The 22,307-nt window shown below is 34.6% G+C and overlaps 1 protein-coding gene across 1 annotated transcript; it reads left to right on the top strand.

The window, feature by feature from the left end:
* The first annotated feature begins 1,088 nt into the window (after positions 1 to 1,088).
* LOC123313344 lies at positions 1,089 to 20,643 on the top strand. Its single transcript, XM_044898198.1, has 5 exons — positions 1,089 to 1,348; positions 1,401 to 1,655; positions 1,711 to 1,824; positions 1,885 to 2,267; positions 18,633 to 20,643. Exons 1-5 carry the CDS (start codon positions 1,211 to 1,213, stop codon positions 18,829 to 18,831), a joined length of 1,089 nt encoding a protein of 362 aa, XP_044754133.1. The 5' UTR covers positions 1,089 to 1,210; the 3' UTR covers positions 18,832 to 20,643.
* The last annotated feature ends 1,664 nt before the right edge of the window (positions 20,644 to 22,307 follow it).

The following is a 22,307-nucleotide window of genomic DNA, read 5'->3' as shown; positions in this document are numbered from 1 at the left end:
AACAACGTCATCTAAGACAGATAATGCAAATCAGATGGTTCCACAAAGTTTCGAATGCAGAAGTCTTGCAGCGCGCGAGTTGTACAACAATTGAGACTCAAGTAACGAGGGCCCGACTCAGATGGAGCGGCCACATTCTGAGGATGCAAGACACAAGAATCCCCAAAATAGCTCTATATGGCGAATTCACTGAGGGAGCCCGGAAATCAGGAGGCCAGTACAAGCGGTTTAAGGATACACTGCATCAATCCCTAAAATCAGTTAATGCCAATCATAACTGGGAACGACTAGCATTAGACAGGTCACAGTGGAGGTCTTTGGTACACAGTTATAATGGAGACTCGAGAAGGATACAGCGGCGGCCAGATCTGGTTGGTGACTATCCATGCCCGGAGTGTGGTAAGATATGTAGGTCACGGTTGGGACTCTACAGTCACAGGAGAGCACACAGTCGCAATAAGCCCTGAAAAAGTCTGTTCGCACCTTTTTTTTTCCTTTCTTTCATTTCTTTTTGTTTTTTTTTTCTTTTTTTTTCGTCTTTTTGTAGACTCATTCCCGGCAACGGGATACAGCAATGAATGAATGAATGAATGAATGAATGGAGAGTAGTCTCCATAATATGGCCAGTAGGTAGTGTCGGCACTAGTCGGCAATTTGTCTCATCAGCATAGAACACTGATACATCACTCATCAGTATGGAGGGTAGAGAGACCCTCGGACCCTCCATACTACCTTCCATACTCATCAGGCGTATGGTCCGTATATACACATTTGGTAACCGAAAGTTACCAGAGCGGCTACTCTGGTGACTGATATTGAACCGAATTGTCAGGAATTCGACATATACGGACCGCCAACTTACTAACCAGAAGCAAAGAGGCTCTTTGCCAGAAAAAACCAAAGTGTATATACGGACCACAGCCCAGGTAAAATTGGTTATATCAGCAAAGAGGTTCCTCTTTGATATCAGGTTGTCTATGTGCCCCATCTCATGTGATGATAGATGACAGCTAGACATAAAAGAAGAAGAGTGCAATGTATAGTATTTCCATTTTCTGTGATGACAACCAAAAAATCGAATTTTCATCTGGAATATTTCATTCAATTTAGTTTGAACTGTGGAAATGTAAACATGTATTCTGAATACAAATGAATTAATCCATCAGTTTCGACGCATAATGCAATCACAACTTGTATTTCTCTAATTCAAATGAGGACAAAAAATTTTATTTTTATTTTGTGTAGTGTTATTATTATAAGTGTTGTTTTGATTGCTTTTGGCCAGAATAAACCGGACGCTATTCAAAATATTGTTTCAACAACTCACCAACAATTTCGTAACTTTCAGGTAAATAAATTTAAGGAAATTTTACAGTTGTAGGAATAACCCTTCTTTTCAGGATAACCTACGTGATGCTGAATCTAAAACTTTAGTAGCTGATGTGAAATTTTTGAAGCAATTGGGATTTATAAAAACACCGAGATTGTACCCCAACGATATTTGGAGGAATACATCATTACCTGTAATAGTTACTAGTGTTAGAGAAGGTCAAGAGAGTCAGATTTATGGACTTATAAATAACGTTGTTCGGATATTCCCAAACAATACACTTCTTGTTTATGATTTGGGACTCAGTAGCTACACATTGAAATTTGTGAGTTTGTCACATTTCCGATAGGAAAATAGATTAATGATTTATTATTTCACAGGTGCTCAATTTTTGTAATAATAGTAGATGTCAAGTACAGAATTTTCCGTTTTCTAATTTTCCATCCCATATCAGTAAAGAAGACACCCATGCTTATAGGCCTTTAATAATTCAGGTAATCCAAATTATTCCATCCTTAAAAGAAATATGCAATCAACTTTTTGACATCTTTCAGGATGCACTCCAAGCTACTGGAGCAGTTTTTTATTTGGAATGTGATTATCGTTTCTCAAAACACACAACAAGTGATAAAGTATTTGCTCTCTTCGAAAAACTTGTGAAAGATCCCCGCAAAGCAATAGTAACATGGCCGATGAATTCCAAAAACCCTGTATCAAGCCTGACACACAAAAAAATGTTTGAATATTTTCATACTGATGCAGAGAACTTCCTTTTTCTTCCAATGGTGTCTGCTGACATGCTGATGGCAGTGAATACAGAATTCGTTCATCAACAAATCATGCTTCCATGGGTACAGTGTGCATTAACCCAGGACTGTCTAATACCCATTGGTGCGCAATCTGGTGGTTGTAGGTTTGATAAGAAGCCATTATATCGGTAAGATTTTGTAACAGGCTTATTTGTGCAGTTCAAAATTACTAATAGAAATACAGCAGGTAATATTTACCTGACAGAATTGTTTTATCACCTTATAATATTTTTACTCTCATTTTGAGGTTATACAGACATATTTCATATTCCATTGAACATATTGACACTCATGTTGTTCATATACAGGGTGACTTAGGAGTGTTTACATGGCTCATAACTTTGTTTCTATCTAAGATATCGACATGATTTTTTTTCAACAATAGGCTCCTCAACCAGCATATCCTAAAAATATTTCTATATGTCTATATCATCCCACTGTCTTGGACTTAACTGCCTTAGTTTCTGACTTATAACAATTTAAGTGTAAAAATAGCATAGTGCATGGACACAGAAAAATCCATACCTATTCAACATAACTCTACTATCTTTTTTCAGTCGCTTTTTTGATTTTCAGCGCAACTTTCGACATTCCGGCGAATTGGAAGTCGATGTTCCTTTGGGTACTACGATTTTTTTCATATGACATATTGTAAATTGCAATAATTCGACTTTTTCAAATGCAACACCCCATATTTCAGTGCACCATTACATGAAATTTTTCAAGAACTATTGGGTTTGTCGGGCAATATAAGAAATGTGGATGGTTTTTGAGGAGTCTAGTAGGCCTCTGTCGTAAAATCTAAGAAATCTACAAAATTATGAAGAAAAAATATTTTTGAAATCGAAAAAGAAATAAGAGTACATCTTTGCCAATTCAATGATTAGGATCTTCAGTTTGGCAGAGGAGTACTATTCCTAGGCCGGCATGATCCCCAAATCTCAATCCTATAGATTCAATTCTTTAGACTCTTAGAGGTACTTGTATGAAAAATAGGATAACAGAAGCCTTCTGTTCAATTGATGGAGCAATACTTGGTAGAGTTGGACACTCATTCACAAGATGATTCGATGCGGCCTATTCGAGCATTTATAAGTAGCCTTTCCTCAAGAATGTTTTCACATAATTTACAATTACCGTTTCCATTTCATGTGAAGATTACTAGAATTTTTTTTGCGATGTACTCTCATTTCTTTTACAATTTCAAAAATATTTTCAATTCATAATTTTGTAGATTTTTTGAGTTTTACCACCGCGGCCTACTGGTTTCCTCAATAACCATCCACATTTCTCATTTTCCAACATATTTTGCAAACTTTCACAAAGAATTAGTTTGGCGAATAAGTTATTTCAGCTATATGAGCTATTTTCTTTTGTTTTGCAACGTTTTCTTTGCTGTTCGACAATGTCATTCATCTGTCGCCGCGTAAACATCAGCTCCAGATATAAAAATCTTATTCCAACGCAAAAAGTGTGATAGTAGTAAACAGCCACCGACTGCGGGCATAAAAACCTGGATTGATCGAGCTATTGCTAAGAATTATTCGAAAATCGCCCTAGAAAAGGATTTATAATCGCGATAATTTGAGATATTTTCACTAATTGTCCACGAGAATCGAATCAAAATCAAGGAATAAAGTGATCCCTTATCAGTCCAGATGGTGGATAGCTGGATAACTGATAATCGCAGATAGCGATGATAGATAAAATAAAATAAATTATGAGTTCGACACCAGATGCCACAAATTCCCTGACGACTGGAAATGTACAGGATGGTTCAAATATACCTAGCGACTGCGAAATGTCCACATCAAGTGAAGAAGAATTCGCAGGATTCAGCGTAAGCGAAATAAATAAATCAACCAATAAACAACAAAGATGGCAATGTGTAATACGACCAGCAAAGAAAAGGAAAATTAATAATTCGAAATATTATGAAATCCCAACAAATAATAGGTTCAGTAGTCTGAATGAAGAAAATGAAAGTAGTAATAAAGCAGATGAACCAATCACCAAGGTTCCTCGCCCTCCACCAATTTTTGTTTATGGAGTTCATAATTACCCCGAGATGATCTCCAACATAAGTGGAATTCTTCAAATGGATAAGTTCACCACAAAAACATTAGCAGACAATACTGTGAAAGTGAATTGCCAAACTGTTGAAGATTATAAAAAACTTAGTCACCATATGAGGACTAATAATATTATTCACCATACTTATCAACCAAAACAGGAAAGAGCATTTAGAGTTGTAATAAAAAATCTTCATCATACAACAAATGTAGAGGATATCAAGATGGAACTCTCCAAGGAGGGACACACTGTAAAAAATATTCACAATGGAAAAAGTAGGAACACGAGAGAACCACTGAATTTATTTTTCGTCGATCTTGAACCAGCTCAGAACAACAAAGAAATTTACAAGTTACACGGAATAGAAAATAAGATAGTGACAATTGAACCACCAAAAAAAGCCAAAGGACTAATTCAGTGTATGAGATGTCAACAATACGGACACATATTGACATCTTAACTGAGACATCGCAACCACAGGACACAACTACTGAGCACATGGCACCTATAGAGGAGCTCATAGAAACAAACCTATATGCTGATGACACTAATGTTTTAATATCAGGTAGAAACATTGAGGATGTTGTGAATAACTTGAAAATATCAATGACACGGATTGAAAAATGGTGCCTAGATAATGGTTTGCTTCTCAATAGAAACAAAACTAACGTTCTAATGTTTTCGACTAATCGCTCAAATTTATCGTTCCCTGAGACTATTAATTTTGATAGTGGAGAAATTCAGATAGACTCATGTACGAGATTATTGGGTATAGTTATTGAGAAAAATCTTGGCTGGGGGTTGCACTGCGAATCAGTAACAAAAAAGCTTCACACAATTATTTATACGTTGAAAGCTATTAGAAACAGAATCGATATGGAAACATTGAAGATAGTATATTTTACAAATTTTCAATCAGTTGTATCATATGGAATTATACTCTGGGGAGGAAGCACTCAAGCTGAACGTGTGTTTATCACCCAGAAACTGGCTATAAGAATAATGTTTGGGATGAAATATAGAGGTGTATTCAAGAGACATAATATATTAACTGTGTCTGGCCTATATGTATATAGACTCTTATTATTTTTATTCAAGAACAATTCCTATTTTGAGAAATATAGAAATGTAAATGCTACCAGGAGAATCATTGAGTATTTACTACCTATTCACAAACTGTCAATCACTGAACGTAATAGCTTCTATATGAGTATGAAATTGTTTAATCACTTACCAAGAAAAATTAGAGATATAAAGGAAATTAAACTCTTCAAGAAAGAATTATTTTTAATGTTAGTTCAATGTGAACCCTATTCTGTAATCGAATTCTTGGAGTTTTGTAGTAGATAGATATATCGTATTGGTACAATGTAATTAATATCTTTTGTAGAGAATTTTGACCTGTTTCCATTTTGTAACTTATGTACAATTCTGGAAATAAATACCCATTATTATTATTATTATTATTATTACTAAAACCTATTGCAATAGGCCATATGCATGTGTGAAGTGTGGTGGAGAGCACAATACTGTAAATTGCAAAAAAAGCAACAATACCCCTGCAAAATGTGTATTGTGTGATGGTCCACACCCGGCTAACTATAGAGCGTGCCAATTCTATCATAATCTAATAAAAAAACCTGACAACCAAAATAATAGGTTAAACATACAAAAATCATCGTTTAACAACAAACAACATACGGATAATCAGTTACCAACACAACAACCACAGATAATGAATTATGCTGAAGCTCTATGCAAGAAAAACAAAACCACAACACAAAACGAGGAAAATAGTTCATCAATACTAAATACCTTTTTAACAGAATTCAAAGGCATGTTCCAGCAATTAATGCAACAAAATAGTATGATTTTGAGCATGCTTACAACGCTGATCAACAAAATTCACTAAATTAGTTAGAATAGCACAATGGAATGCCAACGGACTCTTGCAACACAAGAATGAAGTTGAAACTTTTCTACATCACAATTTCATTGACATCTTCCTCATAAGCGAGACTCATTTCACTGATAGGTCATACTTCAACATACCAAAGTACACCACCTACACCACTAACCACCCAGATAACACGGCACATGGAGGAACTGCAATTCTAATTAAAAACACAATAAGCCACCATGAAATGCCAGAATTCAAAGCTGATCACCTCCAAGCTACCTCAGTTAAAGTAAAAATGTTCTCCTATGATCTGACAATATCAGCTCCAAAGCACAATCTGAAGGTTAGCTATTATAGAGAATTTTTCAACACATCAAGCACTAAATTCTTTGTCGGAGGAGATTTTAACAGCAAGAATACTCTTTGGGACTCAAGATTAACCACCACCAAGGGACGAGAACTGGCCAAATTGTTGCATGAAAAGAACTACTCCTTCCTGTCTACTGGTAGTCCAACATATTGGCCTAGCGACCCAAAAAAAACACCTGATCTACTATATTTTTTCATAGCAAGTGGAATAGCTCCATCATATATGGACGTATGTTCAAGCTTCGACCTATCATCAGATCATACTCCTGTAATAGCGTCACTGAGCTCCTTAGTAATCAATAAGAAGTCTTCACCAAAGCTACATAATCGAAAAACTAACTGGGATGAATACCGCAAAATAGTTCATGAACGGGTCTCTCTTTCCTTGAGGCTGAAGGAAAAAGAAGAAATCGAAGAGGCACTTGAGACATTTACATCTATACTAAAGAATGCAGCCATTCAAAGTACTCCAAGCAGCAGCGAAAATATGAAAACAGAACCAATACCATTAGAAATTAAAAAACTCATTACTGAAAAACGCAAAATAAGATCTGATGGCAAAACACACATGCTCCTGCAGACAAAACAGCATTGAATAATATAAGCAATAAACTTAAAAATAGACTGCGAGAATTAAAAGAAGAATCATCAAATAGATATATCACCGAATTGAACCGATATGACAACTCAATATGGAGACCTATAAAATCCAAAGTAAATCCGAAAGAACAAAATGTCCCGGTGAAAAATTCAACTGAAACAAATGCTAGATGGACCAGAAGTGATCAAGAAAAGGCGAATTTGTTTGCACACCACCTGACAGAGGTATTCAAACCAAATGACGAGGTCGTTGATGCAATTGTTGAGGAAAATATATCTAACATCCCTCCAGTAACCCAAAATATAAAGTTTTTCACACCTAAAGAAGTATACAAAGAAATCACTCAACTGAACCTGAAAAAGGCACCAGGTATTGATGGAATTACTGCGAAGATGCTCAAAGAACTGCCAAGAAAAGGGATTGTCATGTTAACCTACATCTTTAACACTATATTGAGACTCGAGCACTGGCCCCAATCAATGAAAACAGCAGAAGTACTCATGATACTGAAACCAGGCACGAATCCACACGAAGTGACATCATTCCGACCCATAAGCCTACTGCCAATAATCTCGAAAATATTGGAAAGATTATTACTTCAAAGAATAAACGCCGAAATCCCCTTAGATCATTGGATTCCTTCACATCAATTCGGATTTAGGCAAGGTCACTCAACTGTCCAACAAACGTATCGAATAACGCAAACCATAAACCAAGCGTTTGAAAAGAAGCTATATTGTACTTCAGTCTTTCTGGACGTGAGCCAGGCGTTCGATAAAGTATGGCACTCAGGACTCTTACTCAAGATAAAGAATATTCTTCCCTTGAAATTCTTTAATCTACTGAAATCATATCTTACAAACAGACAGTTTAGAACTAGAGTAGGGCATGAAGTGTCAGAATATTGCCCCATTCAAGCCGGGGTCCCCCAGGGAAGCGTGTTGGGCCCGTTCCTGTACCTTCTTTATACCTCGGATCTACCAACAACTGCTCACACTACAACAGGAACATTTGCTGATGACACAACAATAATGGCAGCACATGAAGACCCAGCAACAGCAACAAAACTAGTCCAAGAACACCTAGACGAGCTGCAAATCTGGATGAAAAAGTGGAAAATAAAAATATATGAAACCAAATCAAAACAAGTAGACTTTACACTGAGAAAGCAACATTGCCCTCCAATCAACCTGAACAGCATAATAATTCCACAAGCTACAACAGCAAAATACCTAGGCTTCCATCTAGACACTAGGCTAACCTGGAGGGAACATATTATCAAAAAACGTAAACAAATAGATCTAAAAGTCAAAGAAATTAACTGGCTAATTGGAAGAAAATCCAAGCTACATCTCAAGAACAAAATATTGCTGTATAAAGCTATTATTACCCCAATATGGACATACGGGATAGGAATCTGGGGATGTGCAAGCAAATCCAGCATAGCTCTGATCCAAAGAACTCAATTAAAAATTCTGCGAATGATGGCCAACGCCCCATGGTATGTGACCAACCAGACATTACATAAAGACCTAAACATCCCATATGTTGAAGAAGTCATCAAGTGTAAGAGCCTAAATCACCACGCAAGAATAGAAAACCACAGAAATATCTTACTACAACCACTACTGACAAACTCCTTACCACGAAGACTACAGAGACATTGGCCAGCTGATTTAATGGAATAATGAGTTTCTCTCACTGGAGAGAATCTTTCCCCGCACTTCAAGCCATTTCATTATAATGTCAACGTATTAACTTAAAGAATATTATTCTGATTGTTAATTGTGGAGATATAATAAAAAAAAATGTGTATAGTATTGATTAGATGAAGCTCTTTCTGTCTTACCAAACTGTGCTAATCGTCTTCTTGAGCATTTTAATTTTCTATCAGTTTTGAGGCTTAGAAATGGAATTTCTAGGAGATGAAAAATATAAAAATCAACATTTACAGAACAGAAATTGTTTGCGCAGCAGAAAACCTTCTGAATTCGTTGAAAAACATCTCAAAGCACTGTCGAAGGAGATCCGTCACCAAACAAGACGTGAATGATTCAAGAAAATTGTTGTGAATATCTTTGTGAAGAAAACACTCATTAACTTCCTTCTATGACTTGTAATAAAAACCCTCTCTCTCTATCAACATAGAGAGATCAGATCAACATCTGAAGAATAGTTCGTGTTATGTATATCAGTGTTCCGCAAAGCATGTGCACACTGGAGTGCCGTGGTCATTAGCTGGTGTCATTGCAAGATACTTAATTTCTTTATATAGCTAAGCGAATTCTAATAAACTAGGCTCAATTGAGTAAGCTAACAATAATTTCATTTTCATATTATATGAATCAAAATAATGAATGATAAACAAATTTGGTTTTTTATAGTGTACCTTCAACATATTTTGGCTCGGTAGGTGTACCTTGAACGCAAAAAACTGAACACTGGTGTAGATGATACATGTGTGCTTTCAGTGGTCACCTCAAAGTTCTAAATAATATAACTTTTTCTGTTTCATTGTGTTAATTCACATACCTTATCAAAAAAGAACCCCGATCATGAAACGATTCTCATTAATAAATCGACATATACCTATATATTTTTGAAACGCGAATTATTTTGTGTGGCATGAGATAAATAACGAAGTTGTTTTTTACCTCCCTTAGTACAGGAGATGAAAAAATTTCAATATTATATCGTATCCCTAGTGAAAAAGTGCCTATAGAAAGTTTTTATCGTTTTCAGATATTTTAGAAAATAAAGAAGTTATGTTATATTTTCTAAATCGACAAAATATCAGAATTTCGTAATAGTAGGTTGGGGAAAAAAATCCATTATTTTTTGACAGATGGTTTTATTGACCTATATCTCGTTATGTATGTGTCGCTTCAGAACAAACTTATACTCGTGTACTACCAAAACAAGTTTTATCATTGTTGTGACCGAACGATTCAGTTGTCAATTAAAGTGTCAAAGATGAAAGTGAACAAAGAAAAAAATCGGTATGTGTTATAATTTTGCTTTGATAAAGGGGAAAATGCAAGTCAGGCGGCTACAAATGTAAATGAGATGGTCCCAATACTGTAACAGCCAATCAGGCGCAATTTTGGTTTCGTCGATTTCGTTCCGGTAATTTTGATGCACCACGCACTGGTGGGCCTATAGTCAAGAATGTCGATAAAATCATGGAAATGATCAAGTAGACCAGCATAAGGCTACGTCCGCACAGACAGGAGGCTTGCCTCGCGCATAGATCTTAGGCAGTCACCAAACCAAGCGAGTATCTTAGTAAAATGAATGCTCGAATTTTCGCAATGTGCCACACTGCTCGCATGGCGCCTAGCTAGTAGCTTGGCGAGTATCGAAGTGACCAAACGTGTTGATCACTAGAGGTCACATTCGTATTTGGGACAAATTTGATATTATCAATGAATAACTTTCAAACACCTTGTATGCGTAAATTAATTATCACATTGAGCAACATTTGAAGAAAAGTATAAAAATGACAACTACTCATTTAAAAAAAGGCATAACCTCATTTCGAACAAAAATAACGTCGCTGCAACAACTACATTTGAATATTTTTTTAAGTAGAATAAAATGATCATTTCTCAACTCTTCTGATGCATTCTTGATGATACGAATAAAATAAAATACAGTGTAGGTATATGTATTGTTTGATTGAGTGAATAATACACCTTAGGTGTGATATCACATATTGTTGAAATTATAAACCTAAAGTTTACTCTTCCCTTAATTAATCAATAACTCTATTTTATTATTTTTTTTTTGGGAGAATTCATCGAAAGAGTCTGGAAAGCATCATACTCTAGCTAAAAAGTAATTGGACGTAGATAGAAAAAAAATATTTTTTTTTTATTTTCTGTTTTATTATTCTTTCAAAATGTATATTCCTTCTAATTTTATTTTTGTTCAAAATGAAGTTATACTTTCTATTCTCATTTTCCGTTTTTTCTCGATGTAGTGCAATGAACAACTGTTATGATAAGTATCTCGTGAATACAGGGTGTTTGTGACTCAGATATTGATAATAATAATTTGTCCCAGTTTTTCGATGAGATTGGTAAACTTTAATCAGAAGAATAAGAATAAGTTGAATTTTTTATGGAATCACCCTGGAAAAGTACCATTTGGGAAAAAGAATTTATTTGTTTTTCAATTATTTGCCACCTCATTAAAAAAACATCTAGATTTGACTCGAATTGAAAAGTAAAAAAGTTGTATGCGGAAAAACAAAATACGTCCTACTCATTTTTTCTGGTATTACCAAATTTGTAAATAACACTTCTAAATATTGATATACAGGGTGTTGTTTCTACACAAATCTGGATCATACACTAAAACATAACCAACAGAAAATTTCACAGGACGACCCTACTACCACAGATGGGACTCAGGATATCTAACACATTGAATAATTAACCTCAATCACAAGTCACAATGAATACGCGCTCGATGCAAATAATAACGTGTGAACACTAAACATGCAGCATGCTATCATTGGTATCAAACGATGTTTTGCATTGGCATTATTTTCAATCCTCGTTCCACCCTAAGGACGGCTCCGGGTCAGACCCAGGATATGCAGGAGCATTTCTTTAACCAATAACTAAAAATCAAAAAGCGGAATCCCACCGTAATATTTGTCTTGGTAAAATTAAATTTTGACATATTTTTTGTCGAGAGGCTTTTGAGTTTCTAATCTTTGTTTTTTTAAAATTAAACATTGATATATTTTTTATTAAGAAGCTTTTGAGCTTCTAATGATAAGTTGGATGGGGTTGCGGCTAAGGGGTTGAAGAAAAATATTCGATTTCATTTCCAAAAATAAGTCCAATTAGAACTCAACGTGTTTCGACATCTTAATGTTGAGTTATTGATTGAGAAACTTGACAGAAAATGAGGGTAATTGAAAATCAATTGATGGTTTTTTTTGTCACCCTAGAAGACTTTCAAAGCCTTTGTTGAAGATATCTAGTATCTTTCGACGGCTCTCTTCATCCAACGACTTGAATTTCATACCCATCTGTTCCCAAATGATCTACAAACCACCCCTTGCACCCACTACAGTAGAATCCGATTATTATGACGCCGGCTATATTGACCAATCGCTTATGATGACGCAATCGCACTGTTAAGTTTGGTTTCACTCAAAACTCCTTACAACAGGGTTCGGATTTAATGACTTCGCTTATAATGACATGTCGCTTACAATGACATGATTTCAGATACAACATTATTTGTAGAAAATTTCTCCGGTTATAGTGACAGCTCGATCGTTTTCTCGAGCCACCCCACCCCTTTTCATGCGACGAGGTTTGATACGATACGAGATATACGTGTGCCGACATGCCTTTCAGTCTAGTCCATACCCTTGAAGACATTATTAGCGGGTTGTGGACAAAATGACATCGCGACGTAGAAAGGCATTTTCCATTGAGGAGGAAGGTGCAATTTTAGCCAGATTAGAAAATGGTGAATCAAACTCAGCTCTCGCAAGAGAATTTGCGGTCGGTCACTCGACAATCTCAATGATTTTTAAAAACAAAGACCAAATCAAGGAATCGTTCAATAATAATGTTCTAAAACCAAAGAGGCTTCGGAAATCACAACATGATAACATTGATCAAGCATTAGTGGAGTGGTTCAAAATCACAAGAAACAAGGGAATACCTATCAGCGGGCCTATGTTACAAGAGGCCAATGCTTTCGCCTCTTGTTTCGGCAACCCAAACTTTAATTGTTCTGCTAGCTGGAAAAGTCGATTCAAAGCAAGACATTACATTGTGTCGGGCAAAATTGCCGGTGAATCATCGTCCGTTGATCAGAGTTCAACCTCTAACTGGCTGACAGCTGTATGGCCAAATCTGAGAAGACAGTTTTCTGACGAACAGATTTTCAATGCAGATGAAACAGGTTTGTTCTACAGATTATTGCCGGACAGAACTTTAAAATTCAAAGGCGAGAATTGCAGTGGAGGCAAGTTATCCAAAGAAAGATTAACCGGCATGGTAGCAGCAAATCTGAGCGGTTCAGAGAAAAAAAAATTGTTTGTTATTGGAAAATCCCAAAAACCAAGATGTTTCAGCAGTGTTAAGTCATTACCAGTCGATTATGCAAACAACCGTAAAGCCTGGATTACATCTGAACTTTTCGAGAGATGGATTCGAGATTGGGATCGGAACCTAGTGAAGAACAAGAAAATGATTTTATTATTGGTTGATAAATGCCCGGCGCATCCTAATGTTAGGGATTTGAAATCTATAACACTTGCTTTTCTTCCACCCAACACAACATCAGTCTTGCAGCCAATGGATCAAGGTATAATAAGGTCTCTTAAAAACAATTTCAGAAAAAATCTTGTGCTCAAAATGATCACTGGTCTCGATTCTAATCAAAACAGTTCTTCTTTGAAAATATCCATTCTAGATGCAATTCTTATGATGAATGATGCCTGGAATAAGATATTACAAACTACGATCTACAACTGTTTCAAACATGCAGGGCTCACTGAAACCGATGGCGATTTATCTGTTCAAGAAATAGCAGAAAACGAATTTATTGATGAAGATGATGTTCCTTTATCTTTGTTGGTACGAAATCAGAATTCAGATTTGTTAGCAGCACCGGAAATGTGGAATGACTATGTTCACATTGATAGCACCCTCATCACATACGAAGAACCCACAGATGAAAATATCGTGAAAAATTTAACAGAAAATGAACAGTGCGACAGTGATGGAGAAGAAGTAATCGAAGAAGACCGAATGCCTACCGCAGAAGAGGCTCTAAACGCTGCTGACTTATTATCGAAATTTGTCCTCAACAATATAGAAAATGATGATCTAAACAGGGCCATGTCTACGTTGTACAATGGTGTTAGAAGCTTTCATTTCAAGTCTAAAAAAAACAAGTGCAAACAAAAATATCTGATTTTTTTTCTAGATATGAAAAAGTTCTTCATATTTAGTTTTTTTTTGTAAGAAGCTGATATTTCTATTTTCAATTTTTTCAATGAAGGAAACATATATTTGTCGTGTTTCTCTCAAACTGAATCCATAAAAAATACCATCAATTTTGCTTTATGTGACTTCCGGTTATTATGACGTGTTTTTCATTTCCCCTCAATGTCATTATAAGCGGATTCTGTATTTATATAAATTCTTCGAGGTGTACCTCGGATTTGATGAATATTGAAAAGATGTTGCTGATATTTGATGAAAATACATAATTTAACGTTAATATAGATAAACCATGACGTTTCTCATTAAAGATTTTCGGAAATCGACACACTTGTGTTGCTTCAGTATCCTCTTGTGGTTAGAGGTAACACCGATGGTTCATAAAGCCATTGTCCAATCCAGTTATGATTTAGAAATCATCTTCTTAATTTTCTCTCAGAACTTCAAATGTTGAACAATCTGTCCAATCCAGTTATGATTTAGAAATCATCTTCTTAATTTTCTCTCAGAACTTCAAATGTTGAACAATCTGTTTCAATTTTTCTCATTTTGTTCTTCATCTTCATCTTATTATCCTTATTCTTCAATTTATTTCTACCTTGTGTGTTCCAATTTTTTATAACGTGCCAAGTGCAGAGTAGAAATAGAATAGAAATTTATTTAATTTCTACAATTATTGTAAAACAATAATGAGAAACAAGTCAAATGTTACATCTTTGCATCCTTGCTGGAATTCCTGCAGACAGTATGGTTCCATATTCACCAAAAATTGGTATATTTCTGTCTTCAAGATTTTTACATCTTTTATGTAGTGAAATTTTCTCGGCAAGGCATTGAAAACCTTAATGCACATGTATCTTGTGTTATTCTGTGCTAGGGTTAGTTTTTGCTTTGGGTGGATACAGGGGTCTATTCTTCTGGTGTTTTTTTGGTTGAGAAACTGTTCAAATAATTCGCTGTGCATTCTCAGAAAGATGACACATTTCAACTCATATGGTCCTTTCAGTGTCAGTAGATTGTTTCTCTTGAAAACTCCTCTACAGGTCTCTCTATATTTCATCCGATATATTACTCGTATAGCACGCTTTTGAGTTTTAAATATTTTGTTTTGAGATATACCATTTCCCCAGAGAACTGTGCAATATGTCAAGATGGACTGGAAATTTGAAATGTATAGGGTCTTTAATGTATCTTATTGAATGTGATGCTTCATTACATTGAAGGTATAAATAATGGTTTTGAGTTAACTGTTCATATATTCTATTTGTGGATTCCACTTCATATAAGAGTCAAGCCAAATACCTAAAAATTTCACTTGTTCTGATTTTTTTATAACAATGTTGTTTAGGGTTATATCGTTTGGTAGGGCATTTCTGCTTCTATCGGTGTAGAATATGATAAACTCTGTTTTGCCTGTGTTGAGTTTAAGTTTGTTGTCGTTGCAATATTTTTCTACTTCTTTCATAATGGTTTCACAATTGTGTGTTAAAGTTTGGATGTTTTTTGCCTTGGTGACAGTACCTGCATCATCAGCGTATATAGTTATAGTTGTGTTCAAGTCTACCTCCTGGGTATTTGCCTCCATTTCTTCGGGTAAATCGTTGATATAAACAATAAACAACAATGGACCAAGTAAGCGCCTGGATTTTTCATTTGCTGCCATTACTTGGCACCAGACATTTAAATATTTCACATTGTCGTCAGTCATAATGAATTCTGCCACAACGGCTACCCCTATCCTTTCTCTCGATGTTCTGAGAAAAATGGTCTGAATTGATTGATCCAACCGATTAGAAATCAAAAAAGCTACTGAAAATACTATGTTTCTTGCATTCGTTCCATGAGTGCCATCGAAACATATTATTTTTGTGAAATTTTTCAGCTTTCTCTCCATGTTTTTAGTCATAAATCCCAAAGCAAAATCGTCTGTTTTCAATCCATGGTAGCTTTCTCCTAATCGAAATGATGAATTAGGTTAACAATATGATAGTGTGAGTTATCATTTATCTATCTGTTGGAAAAGAAAAACAATGTTTTCTATTCTATTCTTGAACTTTCAAAGCTGTTTCTATTAAATCATCTGCATTACGTCTTTCATCTATATTGAATTTCCTGATGATATATGCAAGATCTCCTTTTGTCAATATATTAATTCTCTCCAGTTTGTGGGCTTTCAAAATTTCAACATCCTCAAGAATTCATTCTTTAGTGACTCCACCCATCAGTTTGTCAGCAAGCATTTCCTGTTGACTTTTAGTCAAACGTTTAGACCGAAGTTCATCTTCATGACCAACATGAGTTTCCGTGTACTTAACTGTCACTCCTTAAAATAACATAGAGTAAATTCATGTAAATGCCACATCCAAATGTAAAAGTTACTAGAATTAGATATTTCAACACACATCCTACAAGGACATGATCCAGATATTTTGATACTGCCTTCTGTTTGCCTCCTGTTTTCATACTTCGTTGGTTGCATTGGCTGACATGACCTAAGTATCTAATGAATTCGGTTGAATTGAATTATACTGATCAAGATTCTTATACATATAACTTTAGAATTGCTTCGATTACAGTTGCAATAGCTCTATTGTTAATTATTATTAGTGTTTTTGGTAATTCTTTGGTGGGCATAATCAACACTCCTGTTGTTGAGTGCTCGGCATGTCTGAAATTCATCTTTATTCCTGAAATGATGAAGCGATTGTTTCATATTTAAGGAATGAATTTGTTCTAAATGATTAATTAGTAAATCATGGGATCCAAATGAAATCTTCTCTTCATCAACACAAAGTGGACAATTTATATGAAGGGTGTTTCTTTCTTGAAAAGGTTCTTCATGATGAACTTTTTTCAGATGCCGGTTTTTAATTGACACACTTGAAAATTTTTTCTCACAGGTGTGGCAAATTAGATTTTCGCTACAAGTAATTAAAGCATTAATCGAAACAGTTTATAGTGAAATAAAAAACTCACTTATTTTATTGATCCATATTTTCCATGTTTTATTATCACTCAGCAATTAAAAGTGCTGTTTGTGAAACACCTGTCCAGACTCGTGAATGGAATTCGAACTGAGAAAATAAATCACTCGAAGACGATGTTTGTCGATACAAAGCCCTCAAATAGTCAAATCTGCATACTGGAGGTTCGAATCGGTAATTTTCATTTTGGAGTCTCTGGGGGTCTTTGACCCCCAAAGGTTTCTGAAAACCGTATCCTTTTTCTGAAAATTAAATTCTGTTCATGGAAAAAGGTTTATTTTTGAGAAGATTTTCTGGAAAATCAAGATTTAATCTAGGTTTGAAAATTTCAAGCAGCCATATTAAAAAAAATATGTATTTTTTCAGTTAGCGCAAAAAACAATTTGTGGAATATCTCAACAATTCTGACAAGTGTAGACGGTTCAATAGTCTGTATGTCCTCCTCCTCTCTCCAATAACAGTTTCACTCGTCGATTCATTGAAACAATCAGATTGTTAATTGTTTTCTGGGGATTGTTATTCCACTCTTCCAATGCTGCAATAATCAATTCTACTGTATTTCTGGTGGCATTGATACGACGATGAACCGCTATCTTAAGAAGATTCCACAAGTTTTCGATGGGATCAGCCGAGTTCGCAGGCCACGGCAATCTGGTGATTCGGCCTTGTTCAAGAGCCCTTGTCACTGCTATTGCTCGATGTGGGTGAGCGTTGTCATGAAAATGATGAAAATGTAATATTCCCCTAAATCGTCTCGAAAAGGTTGAAGAATGGGTCTTATAACATGCAGTGGGCCAGTTATATTCTCACGAATAGAAACTAATGGGGTTCGTCGGTTGTACAACATTCCTCCCCAGAACATTACGAGTATTGTCCCGCCTTGATATGAAGCAATCTCGCGAGGAAGGCCAGACTGTGAAAACAACCAGTACCTCTCCAGACCCTTTTCCTGCAGTCGTCACTCTGCAGCCCAATTCTGATCTCATCAGTGAACATGCCAATGCTGCAAAAACCACCCGCTTTGCTTCCCCGCCTATTCTAAACGAGCGGTACTGTGCCATGGAAGTAATGTTGGTACTCCCAAATTTGATTGTTTCAATGCATCGACAGGTGAATCTGTTATTGAAGAGACGGGGCGGACATACAGATTTTGGACTCGTGCACAGTTGTATGATTTGTTAAGATATTCCACAAATAGTTTTTTTGCGCTAATTGAAAAAAAATGCATATTTTTTTAGGATGGCCGTTGAAATTTTTCAAATCTCGATCAAACCTCGTCTCAGAAATAAACCTTCTTCCATGGACGAAATTCAATTTTTCGAGAACAATTCTGGTTTTCAAAAAACTATGTACAAGAAAATTCACGAGTTGTGTATAATTGGTTGGCTTTGGGTATCATTTCATATTGTTTCATTCCCTTATTCAATCTTTAAAACAAATTATTTCACTTCTATGTATTTTCGGCCCCTGGAAATCACCAAAACTTGAAATACTATCGAAGAAAATCTCCTTCTCATCTTTATGCATTATTCATATTGAAATAAAGATTTTACACTCCACATTCCTATTGAATATTCAATTTTCAGGTACTCAGGCTGCCACAGCTACGATGTGTCAGCATTGAACGTTGTTTTGGGAGTGAAGAATAAGTTCGATTACAACCTTTATACTTACTTAGAGAGTGACATATCATTCACGAAAGTACCACTTGATAAGGCTATATTTATGATGCAAGAATATGAACAAAACACAACCACAGAAGCAAGGTACTCAGATAATTCGTAAATTTGTTGAAAACAGTAATAATTGCTATTTTCCAAATTGAATAACAAATACAACAAAATCGATGATTTTTCCCGAAAAATGAAAACATTTTTCGGCATATTCACATGCATAAATAAATTATTTTTATATGAATCAATTCGATTTCAAATCTGAATTATTAACTTGTACATCTTGGTGCTTCACTTCAATGTACTAATATAAATGTTGAAAATTAGTATGATAATGTAAAATGATATGTAATCACTGGATCAAGATAAAATTACATTCTATTTATTGAATTTATGATTACCATGTAATTCAAATATTTTAAAACATTACCTTGTCATAGGTTAACCCTGACATATACCTAGAGAAGATATGTTGTTATTGAAAAAATCTATTTGCCCATATTATTGATGAAAACTAACTTTCATGTGCATTTTCAAAAATATATTCACATTTTAATATTTCGTAAACTGTGTTAATTAACAATTAAAATTTTTTAACTGTGTTTACTTGTTGGTAAAGTTTCTAATACCCAACTGAAAGATCAGTTACATATTGAAATCGAATTTTTTTGTGGGCATTTAAAACAGTTGTCCAACGATTCGCAAAGTGAAACGATAAAGGACCAAATTTCTTGTGTGATATTTCAACTCTCACTGATTATTAATTTTTCCTAACCGCAACTAATTTGTGATAATTATAATATATTTCCACCGACTACGGATCATCATTCCAATAAGACTGTTTTATTTTAAGAACGATACTGTTATAGTTACAATTGACATGAATACTTTGCCATCTTGACTGATGGAATATCGAGTATTAACAGAAACAGTGTGCTCAATTGTGTAACCAATCCTGAGGATACAATAACCTCCCCAGCTTGGGTTTTCAAAAAGTGAATTTAGATTTTACTAAAATGTATTTGCAATTCGAGCTCTTTTAGATGGTTGTAGTTATGAAATCTTTATTGAAAGTGAAAGCATCCGATAACCGCAGTGCTTGTTATTTTGTGCTTCCGCAATTCTGATCTAGAGGGATATGTTGACAAATAATGTAGATAGCTTGAACTACTAGTATAGACGATTCGAATACTAGGTGATTCAATCATCTGAATTAATAGTTGCTCAATTTTGAAGGATATATGTATGCTTTGTGTCATATGTTAAGTAGATTAGTATTTCTCTAAGGTAGCTACTGCAATTTATTACAATTATAAAATAATGGGGAAGCCATATTATTGTACTTTGAATAATAACCCTTATTGTAATATTCAGGAACATCTTGATTCAATACATTTGTCTGTTCAGTCAACATATTTTTAATTTTCCAAGCATAAAGGTATACATATCTGACATAATTGATATAAAGTACATACTATTTATTGTTCACTTGTAAATATTTATTTATTGTTGCATTTCTTTTAGGATTAGTATACAAACAAAACATACTATTTATTTGAAATAAATAGTCTAATCACAAAGTTTTTTCTGAGCAGAAAAAAAGGTGATGGTCCCCAAGTTTTTCCTTTTTAAATTAAGGGATCGCTGCACTGCGACCTTGAGCTCTATTATACCCTTGCCCTTCTATCTGGTTATAATATAATAATATAATATCTCCGCAGTTAATGGATACTACATTTCATTTAACCATGCAATTTTCTGAGATTGTTTTTCTTACAAATTTTCTCATAAAACCATATGTGTAGAAGTTTGTTGCATTAATGTGTCGTTAATGATGATTTATGTATAAAAATTTTATGTTGTATATAATTAATGTGAACTATTGATGTAAAGTTTAACTGAAATAAATAATGTGTTATTGATATTTGATCTGTGTTTCCCAATTTGAGGTTTAGACATCATTCGAGCGATTGAGTTTGATATTGGCAATATTCGAAAACCACCTAAGAAAAAAATTTTGAATGCAAACGAAAATATATCAACATTGTACAAAAACTAATGAAAGATTTTTGTCCAATATTATTTTGGTTGATATTCTACGTAACATATAAAACAAATGAAATTAATTGAAATGATATTCTAGATAGATTATATCTAGATCAGTTTCAGTTACAGGGAAGTTTGTTGGGAATTACTTCTGTGGAAATGCGACTTCAGAATGTTGATTTGAAAAAAGGCCACCAGTACTTATTGAAGAGTGCTTAATGTCTGCAGAATCGCTGGTAACTACCAAGTACATCACATAGTAGATGTAAAAAAAAGCACCATAGACGGAAACATTACGACTTCTCATTTTGAAAATTTTTGGAACGATTATTTGACAGAATTAACTACCAAAGTGTATCTATTGAAGTAAGATTCATGTTCGATTTGATAATTACCATCGTGGCAATCAATTTGCACTCTATATCCGAGCAAAATTGGCCCAAGCTACAATTTTTCTGAAATTGAGTTAACAGTATGAACTGCCTACAAATAAATCGAAATTTGTTATGAACTCAATTCCAGAAATGTTGTAGTGTAGTGTAGGCTTGGGCCACTTTAGCTCTGAACGCCTCATTTCACATTGTACCTTTCACCTGATAAGGTATTGGAAATAAATATTGTAATACTGTACAACAAACAATTTCGCATACTATATATTTGCAACCAAAAGTACAATATGTGTTTACTCTTAACTATTTTTCGCATTCTGCTCTCATTCTCAAAAGGGAAAAATGTAACAACTATATGAAGTTCCTATATTGGTAGTTTTACGGGCCGCAATCGAATATCAATAGAACTCGAACGTCTGGGCCACTAGCCATCAGTATTCCCAGAGGGGAATACTGACAGTGCTGTTCGGAAATATCGGAACTACCCCTCAAGATTAATATGTTTATGAAGAAGAAAAATCAGAGCTGTATCTATTGATAGAAATAAATTGAGTGTCAGGAAAAATCTAACAAAACCTTCATGAAAAAAATCACCATTTTTTTTGCTTAGCTGCAGCCTCCCAATTTATAATTTTTTTCAGATCAAATTTTTGAATACTCATTATTTTTTTATGTCTGTCAGAAAAATCTTTCTACAATTTGTGCCTTCTCTCCATTGCAGTAAAAAGTCATTTTCTCCAGCAGGATGGGTTGGCCAAGAAATGATTATGATATAGTCATTATTTCCATAGATTCACCATTTATGTTTCTTTTTTTATTTTGAATGAATTTAAAATGGCCAAGAAAATTTATTTCCCAATGCACCCATTATGTTAGGGATATTTTAGTGTTTTCTCTATGTACTTTAGCCATCAATTTTTTTGGCCGACTATTTTGAACTGACCTATTTTGTGCTTTTATTGAATTTGTTGTTTTTAAATTGGAAAAAACCTTTTGTTAGTATATTCTACGTTTAAAAGTGCCTAAGAAGGTTCAAGTTTCATATCTGTTACTTCAGAGATTGGTTACTTAATTTCAGGATAAGAAACACATCTTGTTTATTTTCCAAGTAATATTACATTATACATATATAAATGAACAATTCTGAGTAATC

Source organism: Coccinella septempunctata, chromosome 5, assembly GCF_907165205.1.
Source record: "Coccinella septempunctata chromosome 5, icCocSept1.1, whole genome shotgun sequence".
Lineage (NCBI taxonomy): Eukaryota > Metazoa > Arthropoda > Insecta > Coleoptera > Coccinellidae > Coccinella > Coccinella septempunctata.
This window is presented reverse-complemented; position numbering and strand designations above follow the sequence as displayed.

Coding starts and splice junctions, on each gene's coding strand:
- LOC123313344 (XM_044898198.1), top strand. CDS start 1,211: ATGAGGACAAAAAATTTTATTTTTATTTTGTGTAGTGTTATTATTATA. Junction 1,349..1,400: donor AACAATTTCGTAACTTTCAG/GTAAATAAATTT, acceptor CCTTCTTTTCAG/GATAACCTACGTGATGCTGA. Junction 1,656..1,710: donor GTAGCTACACATTGAAATTT/GTGAGTTTGTCA, acceptor ATTATTTCACAG/GTGCTCAATTTTTGTAATAA.